Source organism: Oculina patagonica, chromosome 7 (assembly GCF_052425735.1).
Source record: "Oculina patagonica isolate OP01 chromosome 7, crgOcupat, whole genome shotgun sequence".
Taxonomy (NCBI): domain Eukaryota; kingdom Metazoa; phylum Cnidaria; class Anthozoa; order Scleractinia; family Oculinidae; genus Oculina; species Oculina patagonica.
This window is the reverse complement of record NC_135764.1, coordinates 4132403-4160342: the sequence shown is the minus strand read 5'-3', so window position 1 is coordinate 4160342 and position 27940 is coordinate 4132403. Positions and strand designations below refer to the sequence as shown.

Here is a 27940-nt window from a genome sequence, read left to right as displayed (position 1 = left end):
TGAAGTCTTTATAACATTTTATTTAAGTATATTCAATAAAAAGCTGACTGCACGGCAGTTTTAGCTGCCTTGCAGTACTTGTCCTGCACGAGTCAATGGATCAGCCTTTGGAAATAAAAAGAACTGAAAACAAGCTTTATAACAGCTTCTTGTACCAGTGAGGTCGAGACAAAATTTAATGCCATAGAAGTCGAATCAAGTCGAGTCTTCGAAAACATGTCATAATTATATTTTTCGTGAATTACGATTAGTGGATACAAATTGTAAAGACATTATAAAAGCTAGTTAAAAAAAACTAAGCCTAGCATTAAGATTAGCCAAGTTAATGATATTATTAATCCTCTACTCTCGTAACAGCCAGGAAATTAAAAAAAAGGTTCTAATCCACCCATTCTAAGCTGGCTTTAGCCTCTTTGCGCCGTAGCCTTAACATGTCCGATCTTTCCAGGTCATATACTGATTACCATTTTTTTTTTTGCCCTTTATTACTATTAAGGTTTGTGTACATTTATATCATCACTATCATTCATATTCACTTTAATTCTGAGGGCCAAAAGTAATCACTCGGGCCAAACACAAAAGCCACAGATAGTACGACCACTCCCTTCTTTTTTCTTGATGGCGTCGAGCGTGAAGAGAAAAATTGCTCGAGCATAGTGCAAAAATGGCCGTGGGAAAGCTGGGCACAGACAATCCACTTAACCAATCAAAACGCAAAGTACATACCGGTAAATGTGTCAAGCGCAAAGCGCGAGAAAAAGGAATGCGAGTGAGTCACGATAGGTTTTGGTTTTATTTGCAATTGGTTGCGGGAAAAAAAGGCCTGCAAATGAGTCACTATTGCTTTTGTTGATTGATTGATTGATTAATTGATTGATTGATTGATTGATTGATTGATTGATTGATTGATTGATTGATTGATTGATTGATTGATTGATTGATAAAGGGGCGCGAGTTTCTTAAACTAATCACTGAACGAAGTAGCAGTGAGAACCGCTCTATACATATTATCGACTTCATTCAAAGCAAGAGACATATCAAGTTTTACCCTGATTGCTCAAAGCCCGATTAAGCTTACCCAAGATTAAGTTGCTGGTATTGCTCTCGATTTCTTAATTTAATGGCAAACAAACTGCAGGATTTCACATCTAAAGACAGACAGGAAACCTCCTTCTATCTTAAAGTGTATCGAATTAGTCGTGTTGATAGTGAAACCCTCTCGGGCGTGAGTTGGGGACACTTGGCCCTGTGTCGGAGTTACTCGGGAGTTACAGACGTTCGTAGACGTTTGTGCGTCAATTTCGGCTTCTGGTTTCTGTTTTACGACACAAACCTTGAAGACGTTTGAGTCTGTGAATCTGACTCTTATACGGCTTCTCATTCTTTACATAAGACATTAAAATTCGCTGTCTTTCTTTTCGTCTTAAGTCACTTCACCCTTGTCGCATCCCAGCAAAAATGAGTGTTAGTATTCATACTGTCCAGGGTATCCATGTCTTGTTCTGAGAGATGAAAGTCCAGAAGATTGATGTTGTCTTTAATGTGTTGAGCTCTAACAGATTTTGGGATGACCCCTGGAAAAGAAAAGAACTGAGTGTTTATAGATGCAACATAACCCACCATGTTTTGAACAAGAGTGACGGCCTAGCCCAAGCTCGTTGGTTGTTAGGCCCAGGGCCAAATGTCGAATTTCACATGAGACGAACTAAATTGCAGTTTTGGTCGACCCAAACAGGAAAAGCTCGACCGTTAGGTCAAACGTCGAATTTAATTCGTCGAACCAAATTCAGAGCAGCAAGAACGAATATTTCGAGGCTAAAAATACATTAACATACAAACTTAAAATTTATTTATTAACTTCGTTTCATGAAAAGATCGAAGTTTGTCCCACAGTCGATCTTCACACGTTCTATCCGACGGATAGAACGTGTTGGTCGATCTTAATTCAGTCGAACGAACTCAACTGAGTCAAACGTCGAACTTATCATGAACTTAATTCGCTCAGTTTAGTTCGTTTCATGTGAAGTTCGACGATTGGCCCGGGGAATTGGTCTCCTTCGCAGCCCAGGAGAACCAGGAGGACCAGGTGACAGGTGGTCTCCTCATGTACCCCCCTTCCCCACCTTAAAAGATAGTGATCAAGTTGTTTACAAGTATAGCCCCCACTCTATCAGGAGCCCCCCATAAAAACTAAGAAAAAGATTCAAACATCCTTGTGCCATTTCTCCAGCAATGCAAACTTCATGCACACCTAATATGAAAGTCTTAACTCAAATTTTGAAGCCAATAATTTTGTCCATTTTTGTCCAATCAGACAGGTGGTACATGTATCTTGCATAACCCCCCTACCCCCCCCCCCCACACCAGGTGGGTCCTTGTCGAGTACACTTGTTATGACCACTTCCCTAATGCTGTACTTACTCACCAACATCATGCTGAAGAGCCCATTTTAGGAGCACTTGAGCTGTGGACTTATTGTAATGTGCAGCTACAGAACACACGTCTGGTTCATCTAAGAGCTAAGAAGAAAGCAAAAAGCCTGTTTTTAAAATTTATTATTCAGTCTAAGACAAATACACCAAGGGCAGTTTATTAAAATCCTGACTTGTTTTGTTAAAAAGTTATCAAGAAACCAGTTGGTTTTTTAGTCAAGTTTCACTTATAATCTGAAACAAAGGAAAATGAAAATCAAACTGGTTTGAAAAAAAAAGTTTAATTTATTAAACTATTTTTATTATGAAAACAGTTTTTCTGCCTTAAAGTTACTGTTTACCTTCAGCGGTGTCTCTAGTCTAAAAGATCTAGTGTGTCCTGATTACACCAAATTTTGGCCTTTACAGTAAATTTATACCAAACAGGCAAAAATGTGAAGTCTTGGGAACTGAGCCTTTTGTTCAGTGACAAAATAATTATGACTCAAGGAACAGGTAAAGAATATTGTCAAATTTAATGTTGGAAACTAGGCAGCAACAATTTAGGAAGTAGCTGACAAATAGCCTGTAGGCAGGTGGCTTCATGAACCGTAGGCCCCGTCTCCTGCATCTTCAGTGTTATGGTCAGCAGGGGACGTAAAAGAACCCATACACTTATCGTAAAGAGTAGGGCATGGAGTTCCCGGTGTTGTGGTCTGGTCTTTGCCCGTTGTACTGTGCCTACTGTGAAATGCTCGGAGATATTAGCTATATAAGCTACTCTTCAAAATCCGAGGGTAAACAAAGTGATGATGATGATTTGGTAGGTAATCCCTTGTCTGCTTTCCTTATCTTTCTCCTAACCCTTAAAACACTTGATTAAATATTCAGCACTCCCTTGTCCAAAATAAACCTATACAGGCCAGCTGGCAAAATTTACCAGTTGCAAGCTTCTATTGAAATCACTGCTGGAAACGTTTATGTTTTGATCCCTGTCAATCAAGGTTGCACATGCACATGATGATTTAGGTCGCAAGAAAAATTAAGATGTTCACTGTACATGAGGAACTCTACAACATACCTTTCCTTGGCCCAAAGAGGTGTAAGCCTGGAGCTGAATTCCTTTACTTATGCAGTATTCCAACAACTCTTTCTGATAAAGCCTCGGATGAAATTCTACCTGTGTATCGGTTTAAACATCATAAAATCATATTTTATAATTAATATGTGAACATCACTTTTACTAACCAGCATTTTACAATTTAAAATACAGTTTGGATGCTGTTCTGTCATGTTCTGACTAGCTAAAAGAAGCCATGTCACAAGGTTGGGACAAAGGATAAAAATCTGAGGGGAGCTGAACTCATGACTTTCCACACACCCGTTGATCATCTCAACCACTAAGTTTCCCAAGGGAGACCCAGGGAAAGATATAGAGGATAATACATGGTTGCGCAGAGATATGAAATTTATCTTCGAGTGTTCAAATCGACATCTCACGAGTGAGCGCAGCGAACGAGTGAGATATCGGATTTGAACAAGAGAAGATAAATTTCATATCTCCAAGCAACCATGTATTATTCTTTTTATTATATAAACCTACACTAATTACGATGTTTTTTACGATTTTCCGAAGATTTCCGAAAATTTTCAAAATGTTGTCCGAAGGTTGTACGAATGATTCCGAACCCATTTTCGTCGAAAATTTCCGAAGTTTTCCGAAGATTGCCGAGGAAGATCCGAAGATGTTTCGACTTAAGATCGATTTACTTTGGCCCATTGAGCATTGAAACATGGCAAACTCTGCAAGGGCTGATTGGTCAAAATGATATCACACATGTGTGGATATCATTTTTATCCACACATGTGTGATACCATTTTTCTCGATTTGCTACCACTCGCTAAAACACTGCAGTTTATATAATAAAACGGATTACCAGTTAGCGTTTACATTTTTTAAAACTTGAAAGACAGTGTTAATACACAGCAATTTTGATTGCAAGAAAGTTTTCTGCCACCAGCAGCAAATGACCTTTTGATTGACAAGAATTGTGTCTAATAGGCAGCAAATAATCCTTTAGTACCTGTAATACAGCAGGAATGACTGTGGCATACTGCAGAAGTTCTTCCAGATGATCTGTTGTGTAGTTTGATACTCCAATTGACTTAATTAAACCTGGAAAAATGTATTACATTAGTGTCGGCTCGAGATGTTCGCTAATTCGATTATTGAGCCAAAACTAAAAGACTAAAGTGTCGGCTCGAGATGTTCGCCGCCCTAAGGTCGGCTCGGACGCCGCCCGCTGGCTCGTTTGTGCTTTGTCGGCTCAGGGCCTTTCTGGCAAATAAATGTCGGGGCTTATTGGCCAAACTAAAAGTCGGCTCGGACGCAAATCGCTCGGTGTTCGGTTATTGGCCAAAACTAAAAGACTAAGTGTCGGCTCGAGATGTTCGCTAATTCGATTATTGAGCCAAAACTAAAAGACTAAGTCTTTAAGTCTTTTAGTGTCGGCTCGAGATGTTCGCTAATTCAATTATTGAGCCAAAACTAAAAGACTTAGTGTCGGCTCGAGATGTTCGCTAATTCAATTATTGAGCCAAAACTAAAAGACTAATGGCTCGAGTGTTCACTAATCGATTATTGAGCAAACAGGTCGGCTTGAGATGCGCTACGTTATGCCAAAAAAAAATTCGGCTCGAGCACTACGTTATTGAGCAAAACTAAAAGATAATGTCGGCTCGTCATAGTTATTAGCAAAATAAAACTAAAGTGTCGGCTCGAGATGTTGCTTCATTATTGAGCCAAAATAAAAATATAATCGCTAATTCATTATTGAGCAAAACTAAAAACTAAGTCTTTAAGTCTTTTAGTGTCGGCTCGAGATGTTCGCTAATTCGATTATTGAGCCAAAACTAAAAGACTAACTAAAGACTAAGTCGCTAATTCAATATTGAGCCAAAACTAAAAGACTAAGTCTTTAAGTCTTTTAGTGTCGGCTCGAGATGTTCGCTAATTCGATTATTGAGCCAAAACTAAAAGACTAACTAAAGACTAAGTCGCTACAATTATTGAGCCAAAACTAAAAGACTAAGTCTTTAAGTCTTTTAGTGTCGGCTCGAGATGTTCGGTAATTCGATTATTGAGCCAAAACTAAAAGACTAAGTGTCGGCTCGAGATGTTCGCTAATTCGATTATTGAGCCAAAACTAAAAGACTAACTAAAAGACTAAGTCGCTAATTCAATTATTGAGCCAAAACTAAGACTATGTCTATTACTAAACTGCATGGCTGCCATTTAGGATTAAAATAGTATGATGCAACTTCTAAAAATTGGTTTAGAATGCTCTGCTCTATTTATTCCGTCCGAATTTGAATTCTTTCCATTTTATCTGAAATCATTGACATTTATCTTCAATACATCGTGTAGCTGGAAAGAAATTTTTGTCGTTTACTTTGAAAATGATACTCAATTAAAAGGTCCAGTTCATCGAAAATCTGCGATTTTGTTTGTTTCAAAAGTTGGATTATACGGCTGCTGCTACAATTAAACTTATTGTTCGCCGACCACGCAAAGCTTGTACATGTGACAGTTTTACCAGACGAGAGAACGGTTTGTACCCTTGAATTGCGTGCGATTTGACATGCTGGCGTGCCATTTCACACAGTACAGTACTCGACACGCAACATTGTTCGATAAGACACGCGCCTTTTTTTATAGTGCGATGCTTACAAAAGAAAATTTTTAATTAGGCGTGCCTTCTGACACGCTGCTCAGAAGCCGGCGTGTAATTTTGCACACTGCCTATTGTTTAGTGTGCCATTTTGGTGTGCCCGTGCGTTCACCTTTTTTCCTGTTTTCCCATGGAGGGTCACATATTAAACCACATCATTTTCCGACTAAAGATGGTTTAAGACAATGGTTGCGACCAGCGAACAAGCACCAGCGCAGTTCGCTGGGAGCAACTCTAATGTTGGTGAGGAAAGATTTCTTTGACGCTGACTAGCGATTGTCTTATATACCGTATTTACTCGAATAAGCGCCGCCCCCGATAAGCGCCGCCCTCGAATAAGCGCCGCATTTGGGACAAAAAGTTAATAAGCGCCGCCCCCGAATGCGCCGCAGACCCGATTCGGCGCTTTTTTGAGGATCCGTTTGACATTACAGCACTATAAGCAACTCAAACAACTTGGACATTTTTTTCCTAAAGCGATGTGTTGCGCTCGTTTATGCGCCGCGGCGCTTTTCGAGTAAATACGGTACTCCTAAAAATTCGCGGGCGCTTGTATTGTTCTCGAACTATATTTGGCAATTAGCACGTGAACAAATGTTCCTGCTCATATGATTTTAATTAAATTAATCTATATTTGGTGCAGCGAAACATGCGTTCAATAATTCCATATTCCTTATTTGGCGTGTTCGTACGTACCCGTGTTTTCACGATGTCGACATGTTTTCACATCGCTCATGAGTTTTCTGAGCGGTTAGTGTGAAACGAAGACTAAAATGCAGATTGAGGGTAAAATGAAGACTGCAGACCGGGAGAAAAATGCAGACAGAAGGTAAAGTAACGAAATACGAGTCACAAAGCCTTCCGCCGACTCCAAAGTTCAAAGAAATGTATGTCAGATTACGTTTCGCATGAGCGAACACGTGAATGGACTGGCGGTATTAAAAGGGTCTCCGTAACCAAAATTCCGGCTCGAGATCGACCTCGAAGGAGTTTCCCTAATGGTCGCGGGTCGCGGGTCGCGGGTCGCGGGTCGCGGTCGCGGGTCGCGGGTCGCGGGTTCCGCGTGTCGCGGGTAGTCGCGGGTTGTTCGCGGTTGAGTCGCGTGGCGGCCTCCTCGCGGCCTGCGGGCATCCGCTTCACTCCCTGCCCCGCGGGGGCTCCGGGCGCGCGGGCGGCTGGGGGGCCGCGCGCGGCTTCCTGCCCCTCCGGCGCCCGCGTCGGCGACGGGCTCTGGCGCGCTTGGTGTCGCGCTTCTCTTCTTTTCACTTCTTCGCTCGCGCGCACGTTTCCCTGGCAATCTCATGTGCTTTTTTCGCGGTGCAACGGCGGTCCTCATACTGTGGGTCACGGTCGCGCCGTGCTGTTCCTATTTGTGCAGCTGTCGCTGACTGCACTCGCGTAGTTCCTAAACGCGATCATTTTACCGGCGTCTGCCCGGTTTGTTTGGTCCTGAATATGCATTCTTGAACTCACAACTTTTAAACACGCGACTTTTTCAAACCCGCGACTTTTTCAACCCCGACTTATTTAACCCGCGACACGCGACTGAAACCCGCGACCCGCGACCATTAGGGAAACTCTTAAGGAGATATAGAAACCCTTTATTGTATGCGATATATTTACGTTTTGCTTTTTGTCTGTCCAGTTTTACATGATAAAGTCGAGCAACCATCCACAAACAATACTGCGGCCTGTGTGGGAAAAAAGGAAACAAAAATATGGTCTGCTGATTCTCAGTTTAGTAACAACCCCGGTCTTATGATAAAGGAAAGTCAAGGGGTTTTTAATCTCTGTTTCTTTCGTCTTGTCAGACATCTTCTGGACTCAATGTGCTAATATTTACTTGATCAAGTTGTTGAGTTATTAAAAAAGTTCTTTCTATATTTTTTTAAAATTTTTTTTTGGTATCCGCATTTTGTCATCCGCCTTTTCTCATCCGCCTTTTCACATCCGCCTTTTCTTATCCGCCATCCGCCATCCGCCGCCATCCGGTCCTCTTTTTACAGAGACCCGTATTAAAATGTTTATATGCCGACAAAAAATGTGTTCAAATTTTTACTTTTATTACGGACTTGACCTTGTGAGACTTCAAGTCTTCGTCACCAGTAAACTGGATGAAACTGAACGGTTAACTGCCCTTTCACCTGTTTCAGGCTGTGCCCTTTCGGAAATTATTTTTTTACGCACACGAACTCATTGAAACTCGAGTCATTTGTTTATCGCTCCTTGTGTTGCAGCCGTACGTGTCACGAGATCTTGATCGTCTGCAATTCGCAACGCAAGCAAGCAAGTTAACCGCTCGCTATAAACATAAAAGTGTTGTACCTTCTATTTTTTTATATAGTGTTTTATTACTACGGTTAGCGAAGCAAAGCCAGTATTTATAACTTTGTTGCGGAAGCGTTTAATCTGCGCCAGTTACAAACGCTTGAAACAGCTGTTGCGGTGGAGTAATTTGATCGCTGAACGTGACCTTGCTGTGTCGGCATGGTATAAAAGATAATTATTTTTTCTAAATTATCTTTAAACTGTCCAGTTAAATGAGTTAAATCGGGTTTTCAAACGTATCAAAAAGTTAATTTGATAGCTTTTGATCAAATTGTCTATTTTGTATGACATTTATCACCAGTTCATTTTCATGATAGCTCATGCGAAGCGTTGTCTGGCATACATTTCTTCGAAATTTGGAGCAGCTAGCCGGCAGGGAAAAATGGCTTTTTGACTCGTATTTCGTTACTTTACCCGTCGGTCTGTATTTTACCCCTGTTCTGCAGTCTGCATTTTACACTGACCGGATTGAAAAACAATAATTCGCATAAAACATAACTCATTTCTAGAATTCACATTCCTGTATTTTCTTTTATTTCACAACATTTTTAAAAGATAATTGTATACAAAATACACATGGTCGCACTACTTTTAAAACGTTTCGTTATTACTAGTTTAGAATAACTAAAACATGTTGTTCCTCTATGGATATGTGTTGTCTTAGAATAAGAAATAATTGCTCTAGCAGCAGTTAAAAAGAAAATTACTAACCTGCTTTATAAAGTTTCTCTAATGCCTTCCAACTTTCCTGTCTAAGTTCTGCATTCCTTGGATCTTCACTCTTAAGTTTTTGAACACCAGGCCAATGAATAAGATACAGGTCAAGATATTCACAATCCAGAGCCTCTACAGACTTCCTACATGCCTTTTCTGTACTATCAAACCCATGGTCTCTTGGAGCTAAGAAAATTAAAAAAAAAATTAATACCGGTATTAGTAAATTTATACAGTAAATTATATGAGCGAAATATAGCGTTTGTATCTGCCATGTGTGGTCCATTTTTCAGCATCAGTTTGGCTGTCCCCTTTTTTCCCCTGTTAACCGTTGTCCGACAGACCCATATCTTCAGTTGGAGTTTTCATAAAAAAAAACTCATGGCATGGATGCTTGCAGATCGCAAGGAATCTTGCATTGGTAGCTCATCTTTTTCGTTTTTTCTCAGCTGATTTTAACCACAACATCAATCCTTTCTTACTCTACTGCTGCCATGTTGATTTTGTAACCCTTGTTTGTTGTTTCCAGCTTCCACATGCAATGATGCTTAGGAACCGGGCCTCCTATTCCAGTAGATTGCCCCTAATTTGTGACATTCTTTTTTCAGGATTTTTTTTTATTCGACCGACTGACCCAAAAATTAGGAAAGGCAATTCTGAGGGAGAATGGAGAAAAAAAGGGGGATGACCTTACCAACACTAAGATGAGTATCTCACTTGAAATATATTGAGAGTTGAATATGACAGGGAAGATTTCACACATCTTAAGCAATCAGAATACTTAGTTTTTGTTTATTATATTTATTTTTTAGGACTTACACAGTTTACTTGTTATAAAGATATCAGCTCTGGAGAGCCCATACTTTGGCAAAAGCTGTTTCATTGAGTGTCCAATGTCTGCTTCATTCCGGTATACAGCTGCTGTATCTGTAACATATTAAATAATTAAAATCACTTATTTTATTCATTAAAAATGATAAAAAAGTAAGTTTCATTTATAGTACAGATAAATAATTGAGCCAATAATCTTATTATCATTATCAATTTCAAGGGCTAAGGGAAAAACCATCTGGTGACCTTAAATTCCCATAATGAGTTTTAGGTAAATAATAATCTTTTGTTTTCTGGCCAAAACAAAAGCCAAAATGGGAAAAATAAAGGTTCAGTCCCAAGCCATAATTGGTTTAAGAGTTGGTTTCAAAAGGACCCAAAACAAATGAAATCCACAAATTTGGTGGGGCCTAACAATCCACAAATGCTATGCTTTTGCCATGGGCTTAGGGGTCAGGCGGTGAAGAGGGCTGGTTTGGGAAAGGGTTAGGGCCACAGGTTAAGGTAGGTTAAATACACCTTATTGAGGAAATGTTGACCCAGTAAAAAGCATAAACCCAACCCTCCAAGTTATGACCATTTTAGTTGCCATGGCGACTAAAATTTTGGAGCTGGCGACTAAATTTGAAACGAGGTCGCCATCCTGGCGACTAAAATTGAGAAGAAGGATTGAAAGTATGAGCTTAATTTGGTGACTGAAATGTTTGACTGGCGACCCAACTTGAGCAGTTGGTGGCCAAATGGCCACAAAGGAAAGAAATTTACTTGGAGGGTTGAAACTGTGAACGATAAGACTGAATGAGATTCTGAGTAGGCAGCATTGACAAGCTGAGTAACATTCTATTCATTAATAATCACGATGTTTTTTTCTTCTGGAGCCTTATGAGTGTGATTTATACAACCTGTCAAATCATAATGTTTATTCTGCCACAGACAGGGATTTTCTTTTTTTCTGATTTTCCAGTAAACATTTGGGTCGCATTGTTCATGGTAAATGCTTTTCAAAGGTCAACGTTTCTTCAATCAGGTATGTGTTTAAGAATTAGGAATGAAGGCAACAGTTGAGATTTTATTGAATTATTAGATGCACATTAGGGTTAAGGGTTATTTTCCCTGACCCCTTAAAATGTATTTACAAATAGCTTACCTATGAGTCTGTATCCACACTGCAATGCCGTATCAATAGTTCTGTGTATCACATCATCACCTGCTACTTGTCTCATCTGAAATGTTCCAACTGAGAAAAAAAAAGATGTGCTTAGTTAGAATATTGAAAGCGTATACTTTATTACCCAGGAATATAACTTCACAACATTATTTTATTACTAATGTAAATTTCTCTCAAGGGACTCTAGGCCGGTCAGCAGGATAGCTTGAAACTAATGCCAAGATCTGACGCAACATTAGCTGTTACAGTTGAATCTTGATAACTCGAACCTTCAAGGGAAAACGAAAAAGGTTCGAGATATCGGGTGTTTGAGTTATCGAGGGTAAAATTAGTAAGAAAACAACCTGGAGGGGTCTCAGAAAAGGTTCGAGTTAGCATGAGATTCAAGTTTTTGAGGGTTTGAGTTATTGTGATTCAACTGTATTTACATTTTGTTCTCATCCATGCCAACTCATTACAATTATCTGGGACTCCTGCAGCATACAGTACAGGCTAAATCTCCCAGTCTCATCGATATGAGGGAAAGTGTTTGAAATACACGTTTTTACACCTATTTTGTTTGATTTTGGAGATGTTATTTAGATATATTTTTATGCATTTTTTGTGGTTGAATTGTTTAGCTATAACAACCCTCCAAGTTAAGACCAATTTAGTCGCCATGGCGACTAAAATTTTGGAGCTGGCGACTAAATTGAAACCAAAGCCGCCGGCCTGGCGACTAAAATTGAGAAGAAGGATTAAAAGCCTGTGCTTAATTTAGCGACTAAGTCTTTCACTGGCAACCAAACCTGAGCAGTCGGTGGCCAAATGGCCACTAAGGTAAAAAATAAACTTGGAGGGTTGTATACCTGCCAACTCTCACCTTAATTTAAGGTGATTCCGCGGTATTGCATTCGCCTCTGCGAGTTGAAAACTTCGATCTCACGCCAACTCACGCTTACGAACCAATTTCCTCACGCCTAAGTCGGGGAAAAATGTGAGTTATTACAACCACAAACGGACACATTTTCCAAATATTAAATGTAATCTCAAACCAGTGTGAGAAAAGAAAACTCCATGTAAAATGAGTAAATCGCGATACTTTCCCCGAAATGACAAAGTTTTGACAAAAAAAGCGTTAGGGAACGAGGTCGTGTTTAGCAAAACAACGTCCACGTACTGGCATCGGGATATGTTCGGAATGTCTTCGGAATACTTCAGACATCTTCGGAAAACTTTTTTCGGACAATATCGTCCATTCGGAAATCCTGGGCATTATATCTCTCAGGTGGTATATTTACAAAATCTCACGCCTTTGACCCAGAAAAAGGCGGCAGGTATAGAGTTGTATAACTTTTTTTTAATTCCATTTGGCCGGATCGAGCAGAGGTTTTATCTCCTTCTATTTCAGTGGAATCCCTTAAATGCAAAATTGATGATCTCCCAAATTTTGAGGTTTTGGGTTTGCATCGCGAGATCTTGTATTATGTAACCTGACTGTTTTTGTGTCAAGATTAAAGATTGTTATCATCTTTCCTAACATTAAGTTAGGCAGTCTGCAGTCCTGGTATAGGCTACTGTCTAAATTATATATACTGTAACTTTTCGATAAACCTCCCCTCCCCCCTGAAAGTAAGCCCTTCAAAAAAAGCCTTTAAATAAAATAAAGCTAAAAGCCCAGGGCTTATATTTGTTGGAAATTATTTTACATGTGTACACAGTCATTGCACCCAACTATCTTTTATTTGTATAGTATTATTTTGTTTTCTTAGACTAGCATTAAAACATAAAATTGTCAGCAGTTGATAGGAGCAACTAAAAATATTTGGAAAAAGAAAACTATTGTGGGACAATCTCTAGACAGCAGTCTAGTGTGCATAAATTAATGATATAGCTTAAGTACGCAATTTATGATATCAAGGTAAATAATTTACTCACGTCCAATGGCTGGAATCCGTTGGCCATTATTCAAAGTTTGAACTGGCAACATTTTTAACAATATTTAAAGATCTGCATTTGGTGATAAATAGGTCAGATCATTTTGGAGACGTACCACAACAAACCTTTGCCCAAATCAACAAAAATCTCCAGAAACAAGTAAATTCGAACTTTCGAAGCGTCTCTCAGCGATTGCGCGCGTAAAAGCATGCGCATTATACAACAAGTGAGCATAAATATTGACTGTTCAGCGGCTGACCCCAGTAAGCGGGAAAATCAAGAGGAAAATAACGTGTCGATTGTCACTCTGAGCATTTGCATGTGAAACGCATAGAAAGTTTTCGCACCTTTTAACAAGACAAAATAACCGAAGTGTGTACAACGATGTAAGGTAAGTACATCTTTATTGTTATATATTCTGGTTTCGTCGAGAAATCTGCCAGCAAACTCGGCGAACGTCTGTCGTAGCTTCCTGTCTAACCAAACAACGGACCTCGTGTCGAAACAAAAGTTTAACCAAAACACGACTTTATTGTTTAGAAACCGGAGTAATGGTGTGATAAACCTTTTATGTCTCGCTACTGGGCTTGCTTTGATGTGTTTTTTCATACTTTGAAGGTCGTATCTCGCTCGATAGAAGTTCCGTTTTCCCTTTCCCTTTACATTTACGCGAGTCGCGAATCCTTTTGTCGTCGCTAAGAGGAACTCAGTTGTTTCCGGCGAGAGGAAATGAAAAACATCGATCCCAAAGACAATGTTATTTGACAATGCTTGGTTAATTGTTTGAATAACTGAAAATTTATGGCAAAGAATGAACAATTTTGCAGGTGTAAAACTCGAAAATGATCACACGATAAAAACGTGACTCGAGACACTCACTTCCGCCGTCAACATGACCGTATTACGAAGTGTAGTTTACCTGCCGCCCGCTGGTTTTCAACGAAAGAAACAAAAGTTTCTTTCGCACCAAGTTTATAAACTAGATAAAGGGAAATTTGAAGTTATTTGCATATTAAAAGGTTACCTTGCAGAATAGTGACAAATTTTTATGAATGTGAATTTATATTTTAAGAACTTGAATCAGCGATTTTACAGTTCTTAGCAATAGTTATATTCCTAATGTTTTATACAAATAAAATTAGTGGTTTTCCTCAATTCTCGAAAAGCCTACGAGGTTCCAATTCTTTTTATTTTTGTACCATTCTTGTCTACCGCACAAAGTTTAAACCTGAAAATTCAGTCGAGAAAAATCTTTGCATCATCGGACATGTTTTGAAGCTATGCAATATCTATGACCGGAAATACGTCATCTGCTCAGTGAGCAAGAAATAGCTGCTGGTTTCGGTTCAGTGAGCAAAGCAGGCCGATGCGAGATGACACTAAGAGCTACTAAGAGGAAAAATTGAACAGGAGAAAACGTTTTCACCGTCGCTTCAGCGTCCGTAAAAACCGTCGCTTCAGCGTCCGTAAAGCGGAAGACGAATGAGAACTACGGGCTTCAGTTTCATGTTATTTCTGCAAATGAAGTAACTTTATGTTTGCCTCCGTGGTAGTATATGTATCGCTTGCTAAACAGTCTGTTGCGTGATCAGTCGAAATTAGCGTTTCCGTGGGAGGCTTCCGCCACAGATGACATCAACTATGCAAGCCTATTAAAAGCGGAGCTCGCGGACGTCAATAATTGTAAATTGACATCCCTTTTATTTTAGTTGGGTTCTTCCTCACGTTCGCGTCGAAATTCAAATCATTTTTTCATCGAGTCTTTGCAGTTCAAATACCTCTGAATTTGGCACTTGTAGTAATTATCATAGATCAAGCAACGGTTCTCTTGCATAAATGTTACCTCTCATTATTGATATAAAAAAGGACGGCGGATTTTAGTCAGATTTGTAAAACAGTTTGTCATATGTAAGAGAATTTGTTTGTATTTATTAGCATACGTAGTCAGCACCCACTCACCTGCCGGAGTCAATTTTAAATTGTTAAGTTTCTCCATTGCTGTTCTGAGAGTACGAAGTATTTTAATACCCTTCCACTTCTGTCAAATCTCGTGTCGGTTCGATGAATGATACCACTCAAATGAAAGCTGCTTGGAATAGCATGTACTTTCTTGTGGTTTTGTTTGCTTGCTGTCCTGCAAATGCCGTTCTACCTTGTAGTTTGTTTTAATGAAATCCAAGTGTGTGACCAGTAAAATGAAAGCTATTGAACAGTATTTTCATGGAGTATATTACTGTTTGTTATGCTGTACAAGGTAGCTCTAACTTTTAAGCCTGCAGATGAAACCCTGTGTACGTGTGGCCATTCAAATGAAAGCTATTCAGCAGTACTTAAACGTGGTACTGTTTGTTATGCTGTACAAGGTGGCTCTAACTGGATGAAACTCTAGTGTGTGACCATTCAAATGAAAGCTACTGAGCAGTACTTTCATGTGGTACTGTTTGTTATGCTGTACAAGGTGGCTCTAACTTTTAAGTCTGTGGATGAAACTCTAGTGTGTGACCATTCAAATGAAAGCTATTGAGCAGTACTTTCATGTGGTCAGTGAACATTGTGTATGTGTTTTTCAAGCTGCTCCAAACTCCTACAATAGTCAACATCACTCTTCTCTTTTGTTCAGCCCGTGCCAAACGACAGTCGCCGAGAGTCAAAAGATAAAGTTTTACGAGGGATTTCAACTCTCGGCGATTGTCATCGGCCCCAGCTAGACAAACAAAAGTAAACTCTGGATGAACCTTTAAACGAATTTGAGAGGGTTAAAATTCGTTAGGAGAACGCGCTAGAGTCGCTGAGAGCGTGAGAGTTTCATGCCAAAACGAAAGCAAGAATATACTGAAAGCCGAAAAATGACGCAAAATTCTCTGCACTTGCATGAAAATAAATCTATGGCAATCAAGGAAAAGAGTTTATTTTACGAGCATAGGACCGACGAAAGAGTTAAAAATAGAACGAATTTACCTTGCCTGACTAAAATTGTTTTTACCGGTTGGGAACACAAACTTGTTTCAACACGGAATACGCTTCATACAAGTTCCTGTTTTGCACAAATCTTAAACTTCCTTTCGGGAACATCCCGTGCTGACTGAGCAATGAGAAACGCCTTCTGAAATGGTAAAATTAGAACACCCTTTCACTTTTCACAAATATATTCTAATATACAAGTTCTTGTGCAATGCGAAACTCTAGACCAGTTAATTGGCGTTTTATGTTTACTTTTTTCGCGGTAAATTTAAGAGTAGTGCAAAACTGCATGCTGTGCTCGTATTCAATAGGCCATTTGCACGATGGCGTCATTTGACGCCCAGACGTTGTATTCGATTTATGTGATTATAAGACAATGTATGACAATACTTTGAAAATTGCTCTAAATAGTACTTGTATGAAAGATTTGAATAAAAATGTCTTACCTTATGTTTATCTTGCGTTATTTTGACATTTCTGTGCTTCTGGAGTGGGTTTAAAGCCGTTTAGACGAGTTTTTCTTTCCGACGTTGTGCTTCCCCTAAAGAGAAACGGCTTTAAACCCACTCCAGAAGCACAGAATGTCAAAATAACGCAAGATAAACATAAGGTAAGACATTTTTATTCAAATCTTTCATACAAGTACTATTTAGAGCAATTTTCAAAGTATTGTCATACATTGTCTTATAATCACCTGACATAAATCGAATACAACGACTGGGCGGCCTGTGTTGACTACAACTACTAGAATCCTTGACTTTTTTTTTTTTTTTTTTTGTCGTTCTAATTAGAGCAATTGGTTTTTACCCCAAAGTGGATTCATAATTTAACTAATTAAAGGAAAAGCGAAATGAATTCCGGTAGTTGCATCGTGCATTAAATGTGCTATTCCTCCGTATCCATTACTTTCCGTAAACCTATTCGCTGTCGGTGTAGATTTGCAGGAAAACTTAAAATAGTGTCGATAGAGTCATAGTCCGCGGACTGAAACGGAACATTTTACAAAGTGCCGGCTAATTTCCGGCAGAACTCTTCCCAAGATCCTTACAAAACTTCAATGATCATCAATCTTGCAAATATACTTTAAGATCCTGCGGATAATTTATTTTAAGATCCTGGTAAAATCGTCATCAAACTGAATCCTTAATGATCTTGAAGGATCCTTGCAAAAATCTCTGAGAGGATCCCCGGCTTTGGTAAGATCCTCATCATCTTTAAAGATACCATTGGGAGATCCTCTATTTTACGATCTTTGGCAGGTCTTTTATTTTTTTTTTTTTTTTTTATAATGATCTTCCAATATCCTAAGGATCTAGCCTGCGTTGCAGACGGACTAAAACCTGGGGTTTTAGTTCATTTGCAACGCAGGGTTTTTAGGATCCTCTCCAAAAAAAAAAATTGTCAGTGTTCAGTTGGCGCCCATTTCAAAATCGCGAAAAAACAAAAAACACGAACTGATCTGTGTATTTTGAATCGTTCTACAGCACCTTACGTCCTTAAAGCGCAATGCCGAAACGAAAGCGTGGATTACTGAAGCAGCCATCTTGCCATCCGAGTCAGGTATCCTCGCTCATCGCTCCCGCGAAGAAAAGAGACGACGAAGAAGACGTGTCTATATGGGTACAGTGTGAAAATGAGAGCTGCCAAAAATGGCGCGAGATCTCAACCGAGGAGGCCAAGGGCTTGGAGGACAGCGCGTGGTACTGCTGGCTCAATCGTGACGCTCGCTACAACACTTGCTCCGCTGAGGAACAGAAAGCTAAGAAACCCAAGCACATGAAGTTTATATACAGCCTTCTTCCCCTGGGGGAGGTGGTCATGGCAAAAATGTCAGGATATCCGTCGTGAGTGTTGAGTTGTTTTGTTATTTCGCTTGGCCTTCCTTTATGGATAGTCCCAGTAATATATCATGACCCCACACTCCCCCCCCCTGCATCAGTTATTTTTTCCCTCCCCCGCCCCCTCCAATAATCCAATTAAAATTTTTAAGATGACTCCACCCCCCCCACCCGAGAATATTGAGGACAAATTAGGACTTTTAGGTTTTCTGCGAAACAAACATATATTTTCGCTGTTCAAATATCTGGTAAAAACCGTGACAAAGCCCCGTTAATTCAAGGGGATGGTTATAGTTAGTCTCTTTTCTTCTTATCGATTCGGTAATGCAGTTGGCCAGGTTTACTGACCCGTGATCCAACTTGTGGCGAGTACTACGACGCACCGCTGGAAAAAGAGAAAGAAATCACGCACTACCACGTGGAATTCTTCGGCCAGCCTCGTTCTCGTGCGTGGCTAGTTCCAGCCCGCGTGCATCCGCTGCGCTCCATGAGTGAGAGTGAGAAAGCGCCTCAGTTCAGAAAGATTCAGGGGCGGCAACTGATTGAACTCAAGAAATCTTACGAGTTCGCGCTCCAAGAAGCGCAGAGCTCGTTAAACAAGACTTCGGACCAGAGGCTGGAAACGTGCCACTTCAAATACGTCGACGGTGAGTCAATTTCGCAATTTGCGTCTAATTTCTCGCTATGTAGCACCAACTGAGTCGCATAGCTTACCGCCGTTTTCGTTGCCACGCAACCTTCAAGTCAAAGTTACAATAGGCGTCCGTCAATCACAACCTTGTTTTGAAGCTCCGTATAACATATGATTGTCATTGATGGAAGCCTATTTAAAGCTTGCAAGTCAAGTTTTGATCGGAAAGGTTGAATAACAATGAAAACAGTGGCCCACTGTTTTCAAAACAAACAAGTTCTATGGCAAAAAGTGAAGAAAATTTTAAATATATCGAGCTTGGATTGGGTAAGGAAAGTTTTTTTTAATTTATCGGGAGGTGTGATGGCATTATAGTTAGTGCGCTGGTTTAAACCATGGCCGGTGTCATTGCGCTGTGTTCTTGGGCAAGACACATTGCTCTCATAGTGCCTCTCTCCACCCAGGTGTATAAAAGGTTACCAGCAAATTAAATGCTGGGGGAAGTCCTGTGGGACTAGTATCCCATCCAGAGTGGGAGTAAAACTTTTTCTAGTTGTCTTATGCCACGGAAACCGGAGAAAACACCAGCGCCACCGTATGGGCCGCAAGGCTCGAATAAAGAAAGACCTCGGCTTTACCTATGTGTCATTGACTAATGAATATCTGTCGTAACGTTTTATCAAGCTTAACCTATAACGACACTTCTTTAAACCTGTAACCAAATCTAACAAGCAAGCGGGATGTTCACCGTATTTGAACCTAATTTAAGAACTAGCTCTCACAATTCTCTTGTAGCTCGGTGCTAGAGATCCGACCGTTTTATACTGAACTCCAAAAAACAAAATTACATCACGGACTGAAGAATATCTTTTTTGTATCTCACAGAGGAAGAGAAACCAGCTGGGGCTTCTGCAGTTTGGACCGAGCGAGCTCCAGTTGAAAGTGTAAAGGAACCTGCGAAGATTCCTGCACGCCGCAATACAGATACTCCGTTAAACTCGCCGACCATCCCGTACATGACGAGTAAACAGCGTGTTTTTGAGACGGGAAACGTGTCACAGCAAGACTGGAAGGTATGTAGCGAGAAGCAGAGACCATAAGAGGAAGGAACAATGCAATAAATTGCATCAATAGCTTCGCTGTTTCTCACATTACGCCCCCTCCCCCCCGCCCCGGGAAAAAAAAAAATAATTTTTTTTTTTTCTGTTAAACACCCACCCCCAAAAAAAAAAGGTTTTGGGTACCAAAAAAAAAATTTTTTTTTTTAGGGCGACAGTTTTTTTTTTTTTTTTTTTTTTTTTTTTTTTTTTTCTTCTTTAAATAAAAAATTTTTTTTTATTTTTTCCCAAAAAATAAAGATAATTTTTTTAAAATAAACCGGGGTAAAGGGGAAAGAAAAAAATTTACGCGGTGTTTTCAAATTTCTCCGTTTTCAAATTTACCCGGGTAAAGACTCTGTCCTAATGATCTATTTTGAGCGTTCACAAATTACCTTCATATATAAAATTTTCTGATAAGCCACTTATGTTTGAGGTTTTGAAAATAAATTGAAAAGCAGGAAACGGCTAACAGATATGCTCTCTCCTGTGTAATGGTCTCTTGGCATGAAGCTGTTTTTCGCACGTACTGTTATAATTATAACTTGCAGCAGATCGTTAATTTTCATGTATAATCTGTAAAGCGTACATTTTAGCGGAAACTAAGAATGTTTCATATATGGGCCGATCCTTAAACAAATGAAATTGTTTTCAATATAGAGAGGATTACAAGGATAATTCTTGTTGAGAAGAATTTATGTTACGTCAAAACAGAGCAATACAGTGCCTCAGCAATTAGCGCGGATAAGCCGGTTATCTAAGACAAATATCGTATCATTTTGATGCAGCTTGCGATGTTTAAATGTGAAAACGTTTCAAATTTTTAAACCATATAAAGTGCATGATATCCTGACTCAAAGTAGCTTCAATCAGAGTGCTTGTAAACGCCCTTCGCTGGCTTGATACAAGCAGAATTTTCTTTCTGTTGGTTTTTCCCGTTTACAGGAAAAAGAATTCCTGGAATATCTGCAGTCGTTTTCATTGGAGAAAGGCGTTACTGTTCCCAAGGAACCGGTCTGGCGCGGCAAACAGGTCAACCTCTTCAGATTCTACAACTTAGTACAGCAACATGGAGGATTTGAAAATGTAAGCTAGAGAAGTCTTTATTAAAGATGATTTCCAGTCCGTACTGCGCAGACTCAGGGTTTGTTTTCATTTTTGTTTTGAATTCGTTGAAACGTTACACTTCGGTGATAGCGTACATGAAGTTTTTTAGTTCGCCATTACGGATCGTTTCGTTCAAGAATTCACGATGAGCTAAAACGTCCGTTTGAAATACCGTCGAGCTTCTTTTACTCGTTATTATTTTTTTGTTAAGGATATCTGGCGTTAATAATGAAGAAAAAGGTAAGTTTTGTCCCGATTTTTTATTTTTGCTAGTAAACATTCTTCTGTTTGTGAGACTCACAAACATTGCAGGCGGAGATTGCGCAGTACGGACTGGAAATCATCTTTAATATATAGGGCTACAGGACACTTCGTAACTCTGGTACCTAGACGGCTTATTTGCGCGCAAGCTAGTGTAAGAGATACGGTGTCCTGTTGGTTGATTTAGCGCGTTGGACTCGGGTTCAAAGATCCCAGGGTCGCAGTTCTTTTCTCTAACCAGGTTCATAAATGGGTACCGGTGATCTCTTAGAGAAACAAAATGCTGGCTCCTGACCTGCGATGGCCGCATGCCATCCAGTGGGGTAGCACCCCCTCTAGCCTACTGTCACGGGCCGGGATGCTGCGGTGGGCCAGTGACCCGTGCGTGCTTCAGCCCTATGTCCCCCCGCGGAAAGAATTGCGAAAGAAAAAAGAGGCTCTATTTTTCTTTCGCTCGCCCCTCGCCCCCACCCCCTTCGTGCTTCGCGCTCGCTATTTCGTTCGTGTTTTTCTGTGCTGAAAAATAGGGAGGCTATGAACAGTCTTGCAAAAAAAAAAAAAAAAAATTTTAATATATAAAGCTTATCTATTTAAACCCAAAAAACCGAGACCCCGAGCGGCAAAGAACCGGCATCCCCCGTTAATTTTTTGCTCCGTCATAACTGATTTGATAATTCATTTTCCTGCTTAAACTTTCAGGTCTGTCAGTGTAAACTCTGGAATAAAGTTTATAACGAGTTGTTAGAGTCGAGTGTAATATATGGAGGAGTGAGTACAGCTGCCCGCGTCTTCTATCAAAAGTAAGTCAAAGAACAAATGAATGACCGACCGATCACGACCGACCGAACCAACTAACTAACGAACGAACGAACGAACGAACGAACGAACGAACGAACGAACGAACGAACGAACGAAGAAGCGTATGAAGAAACGAGCTAACGAGCAACTGCTTTGTAACCTGTCTGCACAAGGCGAGAAACAGACCATGTGAAAGGACGTGTTCAACTTCTCCGTGATCAACTGACTGCATACAGGACAACTGGAAACGTTGAAAAGGAAACGTTGAAACGTATATGCACCTTTTTTTAATCTTCGTGAATAGCTCTTCTTCTCTTTGCAATATTATTTCTTTCAACACGTAAATTCTTTTCTTGCAGATATCTAATGCCATTTGAACATCATCTCAGAAGTCAAAAGAAAATTGGTAAGGCAATCTTATTTTTTTTAAACCGTTCCTTCATTTAGTAATTCAGTTTTGTACGTCAAAGTTGAAGGGGTCGGTTTAAACTATGTTAAACAGAAATATCGCAAGCAGAACTAGAAGTTAGCTATCCGTAGTTTTATTTTGCGTTTTCCAAAATGATTTGGATTTTACAGCAGCTGTGCTTTAGACACCACTTGTTAAAAACTAAACATTGTGGGAACCTCGACCAGCTCTATCTTTCACGACAATACCCATTCCTTTTAGTTCGTTTTCAGAGCTTTTCCAAGCTTGGCTCCGGTTACAAGTGAAACCGTCCGGTTACAAGTGGTACCGCCCCCCCCCCCGGTGCATGTTTTCCCGCGCTTTTCGCCCGTTACAAGTTTTCCCCCGCTTGGTGCTGCTTACAAGTTTTCCCGCGCTTGGCGCCGGTTACAATTTTTTCCGCGCTTGGCGCTGCTTTCAAGTTTTCCCGCGCACTGAGTTTAAATAAAGCTCAAACTCCGAGCAAGAAAAAAAAAAACACTTTTTTCGAAAGAACTAATTCAGGACAATTCAGTTTAACTTAAGTTTACACACTGGAAATGACTTAACCTTTGCATTTATGGTTTAATAACGTTTCTCTTCTGTTTAATCCCAAGACATTCAGTTTGTTCCGGACGATGTTTCTAGGCAGCCAGCTAAGCGACCAGGCCGTAAGCCAAGCAACAAGCGGAAAAGCACTTCGAGCTCGTCAGCCACTGATGAAGGTAAAATGAATAGCTTGAAATTGTCGCAACTAACAACTGGGTAATAAAAGTTGCTTTACTGATAACATTCAAGAGAAAACATGTCTTCACTGTGATCAAGGGAGTTGGGTCCGTTGAGCTTTGTGATTGATTTAAAATCAGACTATCACTTGCGTGGCGTCCTAGCCAATCACAAAGAAGACTTACAATGAACCAACATCCCATCCAGGCAGAGTAGAAATACTTATACTCCTCCTTGATTTATGTTATATTTACTAGTCCTCGCGCGGTTTCACATAGTTGCGTTTCCATCTCTGTCAGGTGAGCAGACGGTGCCAGAAACAGTTAATGAAATGTACAAAGAAAGCGTGGATGCAAGAAAAGACATCGACAGGTCCCCAGATATGCATGATGGTAAGTTATCATTAAAAATCAAAATCTGTGTTTCTGACCGAGGTACCAAACTATCAACTCCGAATATTAAAGGGGCTAGGTCAGGTTATTTCAGGTACTTCTATTTGCCTTCGATAATTAAGAGCTGTAAACTTCAAAATGGCAGAGCAAGTCATTTATTGGTAAAGTCAAGGCCACATAGCAAAAAAGGATGATTTTTGAGCATTGTAAATGACACTTTCATACAAATTGAGATAAACTTGAAAAAAGTCGGGCCGACGTTTTTCAAGTTTACCCGAACGCAATCCGTTTAAAGGTCAAATGCAACGAAATTGGAATTTTTTCTTTTGTCCGCACTGTCTGGAACTAATGAAAAACTCTCAGAAAGTGTGCGATGTGGCGCTAGAGATGAAAACGACCCGAACTAACAAAACCGCCGACGAGACGGGCGACCAGCCCCGGTTCCACCGCCCCCAGCCATCTCTTCTCTGCCTCCCTTCCCCCCCCTTTCTAAATCTGGGGGGGGATTGCTGGATCATTTTTTTTGGCCGCGCCTACGGTGTCGGGCGAGCGGAGGCGGGCTCTAGTTCTTCTTGATCTGAGGACAATAAATATTGTCTACTAACGCTGGTTCGGTCTCTGCTTCCCACTTCGCTAAGCGCGCTCCTGAACTGAGTCTGGGGGACGGGGTCCAGGGGGCTAGCTGACTGAGTCAGTGGGGAGTTTGTATTTGGGGGCTATCTTTTAGTATAAATTTTTTGCAGGTTTTTGGGCTATTCTTTTTGGATAGTTTTTTAATAGGGTGGGTGGTGTGATAAAACTTTGGGGTTCCCAGACTGGGTTAGGCGAACGTCGAGGATATCCTGGATACGGCTTTCTTTCCATGGTATGGGGAAGCGCCAGTCTATTCGAGTTCTAGGGCTGGAACTGGACAGTGCATCTTGGAGCTTTCTGAGATCGTGATACTGTATTTGCTGGCACAGCGGCATTGCATACAATCCTCTTTTTTCGTCGATCTCAACCTTCCTTGCATCGCTCCTCGTCTTTAAGAAGAATTTCGTGGTCTCCGGCTTCGGGATTAGCAATGCAGCAGACCTGGTAAGAAAATGTCTCTTCGCGCGTCGACTCGCCTATTTTTCCATTTTCGCTTCTCGAACCGTTCCGTTTGTGAAGCGAAGATAGGGCTGTCTTTAACATCGAATATTCAGCGACGTTTTAACCAAATCGTTTAAAATTCATATGATTATTATATTTCTCATTTAGTCAAAATGAGTCTTAAATAAAATTTGATCAAATTTCGTTGCATTTGACCTTTAAATCTTCTCGAATTTTGCCCATCCATACCCCTTTTGGGCCTTTCTGTGTTTCTTTTGAGTTCTTCTACAGTTTTAAGCCGTTATTGCGATATTTCAGTTAATTCTATGAACAGTTGATCAGTGCCAACATTGTAAATCTCACGGCGTTATACATCTTGTTTTCTTTTCAGTATTCCAGACATGCGCACTACAAAACAGAGAAGTGGATCAAGTTCCAAGCTCAAACCCAGACTCTCCTCACCAGTCCTTCGATGGCTGCTCCTTTGATAGCGATGGTAAGTTACTCATTTACCTAACGCGAACACCACCCTTGCAAGGAAAAACCTTAGTACAAATAATATGTCTGCAACCAAGTTCTTCCAACTAGTACTGTTAGAAATGTATGGAGACCAGTAGGGAGAATTTGTTTGTTGACATCAAGGTTACTAGGCTAAAACATATGAACTACGAGCACAAGAAAAAATAAAAACGCGAGAGGAGAACCAAAAAAAAGCCGCCCTTAAAATCTGAAAACGCAAGGCCACTTGATTAAACGCAATAGTTTGCGCATTTTCTTCTCGCATTTTCCACGTTTTGGTACCTTTTCAGCAGTAGTCTTTCCGCTCGGTATTTTCTGCGCAATCATTTTTTTCCCTCTCTTTTTTCACAAGGAAAAACGATGCTGTTTCCAGCGATCTGACCTTTTATTAAAAATATCCCTCTTTCCTCTGGGAAGAGACTTCAGTTGCTTTTTGTATAGCTCCCTTAAATCTAAATTTCATTTTCTCTACTTTAACAACAGACGAAGAAAGCACGAGTTCCACTTGTGACGAGGCAGAGCAAGAGCTTCAACAACTGGAGAGACTGCTCTTGTCGTTAGAACCCTCACTCTACCCCCAGACAGGTCAGTTCACCCACCCCACCCTCCTAACAAATCACAACCTTTGTTGGGATCCCTTAGATGGTCTCGGGTCGTACTCAATTAATTTTTTGCAGGGGTGTTCCGCTGAAGCTCCTGAACTGTTTCCGCTGAAAACTTGACAAGCCTTATTCATTTGTGTTTTTTTTTTCTGCAGTTAAAACTAGGGGTAAAAATGGCTCCCTCAAATATATCATATTGTACTAAATTGCGTATCAGCGTTCGTTCTTTTACGCACCCTTACAAGACTAACAACTCAGATTCAAAGAATATTTTTAACACAACAAGCACTTATTATGTGTTGATCTATCTTGCCTTCTGTTTAACTTTCAGAGGGTGATGGACTTGCTAAGCACAGGTAAGCATTCGTTTTCAGGTTTTTTTAACTTTTTAGCTCTAATCCCTTCGCTGTAACTCTCCCGCCCCTGTTCTTAACACTCGATGTGTTGCATTGGAAACCTGCGGATCTTCTTGTGGAGTGTCTACTAGAACAGCTAGACTGTTCGCTTTCGTTTTCTATGAACAATAGTGCTCTCGGCTGCGCGCCGTTGACTATTGGCCCATAGGAAACTCGGGCTTGTAGTCTTAATGTTTTTTAAGGTATGATTCCTTTAACTATAAACTCGCATGCCACTAGAAAACAAACGTGTTTTTCACATCATTTTGTGTGGTGCTTGCATCCCATTTGCGTCTTCAACACATATAATTCGACGCGTGTTTTAACCATGCAGAGCTCAACAAGAGGCGAAATCGTTCCCTCGCACAGAACATGTACATATAAACGCTGCGCCTGAAGAAGTTGATGTTTTAAAAACTTTGGACGAAATAGCCAGAATAGAGGGTATGATTTGTAATCTGTTTATACTGAATACATGTATACAAATCAGTAGTAGAAATTGTAATAGTATGTCCCTACAGTCTTGTTAACGGCATGGGCGATTCAACTGAATGTTAATGCTGAAAGTGAATGAAGGAACAAAATAAGAGGAAAACACCGACAAATACTCTACTACTCTAGTACAGTGGAACCCACACAGCGGTCAAACGCCGCGCGCGTGCGCAGTTTCTGTGCAATTCCCGCCAAAATTATCCATACAAAGTCTTAATTTTTCCGAAAGCTTTCGTTTAAAGCAAAAAGTTAACCCCGTCCCTGGAAAGTTAAGGTTTATACGCAGCTTATGGATGGGAAATTTGATAATTCATCTCCACTGAGTTTCCCAGCTTGAAATTTTCTTTCCCCGTACTATTTCTTTAACAGTTTCTTACAAAGGTTTGCTCACTTCCGAGTCAAATTCTTAGAAAAGTTTAAGGCGGCGAAGACCGGACGTGACGTCAATTTTTGCGTTTGACCGCTGTGAAAGTGGAACCCTCCTAACGGGCAACTCTATAACACGGAAACTTCCCTAAAAAAAAAAAAAAAAAAAAAAAAAAAAATATACCAATTTTTAACTTCTCTATTTTGGACAGTTTACCTGGTCTGAAAGAGACCAATATACACATCAAACTCTACCTCTGTAAGACGGTCAAATCCATAATACTGACACTCTCCCCTGTCCCTTTGGTGTCGGTATTGACTAGGTTCTACTGTACTACTACTGCATCTGGGGACGTAATTTAAGGCAATCCCCTCATTCCCCATTGGCCATCAAGGCGCTTTGCTTTCGTAATTCCACCGTAAACTATGATGACTGATTGGCGGAGGGGGAAATGGGAGGGAGGGGAAGGAACTCAAGTACAAAAAATTGACGGGGGTTATCGTTGGAGATTTTCAAAGGTTCCTCTTAAGGTACCACAACTTGTTTGGCACAATTGTTTTTACTTCTAAGAGGTCCTAATGCTAAAGGTGGTCATTTTAGATTTTATCTTCCTAAGGGATACCAAACTAAGAATTCTAACCCTGCGGAAAAGTTGCTACGACCTTCTTTGTTACTTTTATATAGGATTCGCCCCGCCCAAGGTCAACAACAATTTGTTAAAATAGATTCTTCTTTCTTTTCTTCCTTTCAGGAGCAATAGCTGACCTGAACGCACTTGTTGCATTAGATATGGAACAGCTGTGATTGCTGATTTGTAATATACATATATCAGAATTGTTAAATAATCCGCCTTTTCAAAGTATCTTACTAAGCAGATTGTGTTAAAATTACGTTTTTGCGAAGGACTTTATAAAATGTATTTTCTCGTTGTCGATTTTTTGTGTACGTTTGACCTTTTAAAACCGATAAACAATTAACTGTGTAAATTTATGATAATTTTTCTCAAATTAAGCTGTTAAACAGACATATTGTTCGACAAATTGATACGTTGCCCATTTATGGTAGAGAAGTCCTTGTCCTCCTGCATTATTAAAAACTGGTAATGGTTTATTGCAATTCCTGAATTTGATTGGTTAACAGGCAATGGTATCCG

General features: G+C 40.2%; 2 protein-coding genes across 3 annotated transcripts; one reads left to right on the top strand and one right to left on the bottom strand.

Moving 5' to 3' along the window:
* On the bottom strand, positions 1 to 13376 carry LOC144660200 (putative oxidoreductase YtbE). Its single transcript, XM_078520798.1, has 8 exons — positions 13101 to 13376; positions 11163 to 11252; positions 10004 to 10111; positions 9182 to 9370; positions 4496 to 4587; positions 3493 to 3591; positions 2426 to 2519; positions 1 to 1574 (listed from the first exon to the last, which is right to left on the bottom strand). The coding sequence occupies exons 1-8, from the start codon at positions 13150 to 13152 to the stop codon at positions 1429 to 1431; spliced, it is 870 nt and encodes a 289-aa protein (XP_078376924.1). The 5' UTR covers positions 13153 to 13376; the 3' UTR covers positions 1 to 1428.
* LOC144660162 (uncharacterized) lies at positions 9833 to 27895 on the top strand. 2 transcript variants are annotated; one of them, XM_078520744.1, is made up of 14 exons: positions 9833 to 10094; positions 17546 to 17905; positions 18230 to 18546; positions 19416 to 19603; positions 20573 to 20713; positions 21695 to 21795; positions 22153 to 22199; positions 22838 to 22945; positions 23246 to 23338; positions 24804 to 24908; positions 25415 to 25516; positions 25865 to 25889; positions 26263 to 26372; positions 27539 to 27895. In XM_078520744.1, exons 2-14 carry the CDS (start codon positions 17568 to 17570, stop codon positions 27589 to 27591), a joined length of 1728 nt encoding a protein of 575 aa, XP_078376870.1. In that variant the 5' UTR covers positions 9833 to 10094; positions 17546 to 17567; the 3' UTR covers positions 27592 to 27895. The 2 variants fall into 2 exon arrangements, with proteins under 2 accessions (XP_078376870.1, XP_078376869.1); XM_078520743.1 differs by lacking the exon at positions 9833 to 10094 and adding an exon at positions 13368 to 13491.
* Positions 27896 to 27940: the final 45 nt, after the last annotated feature.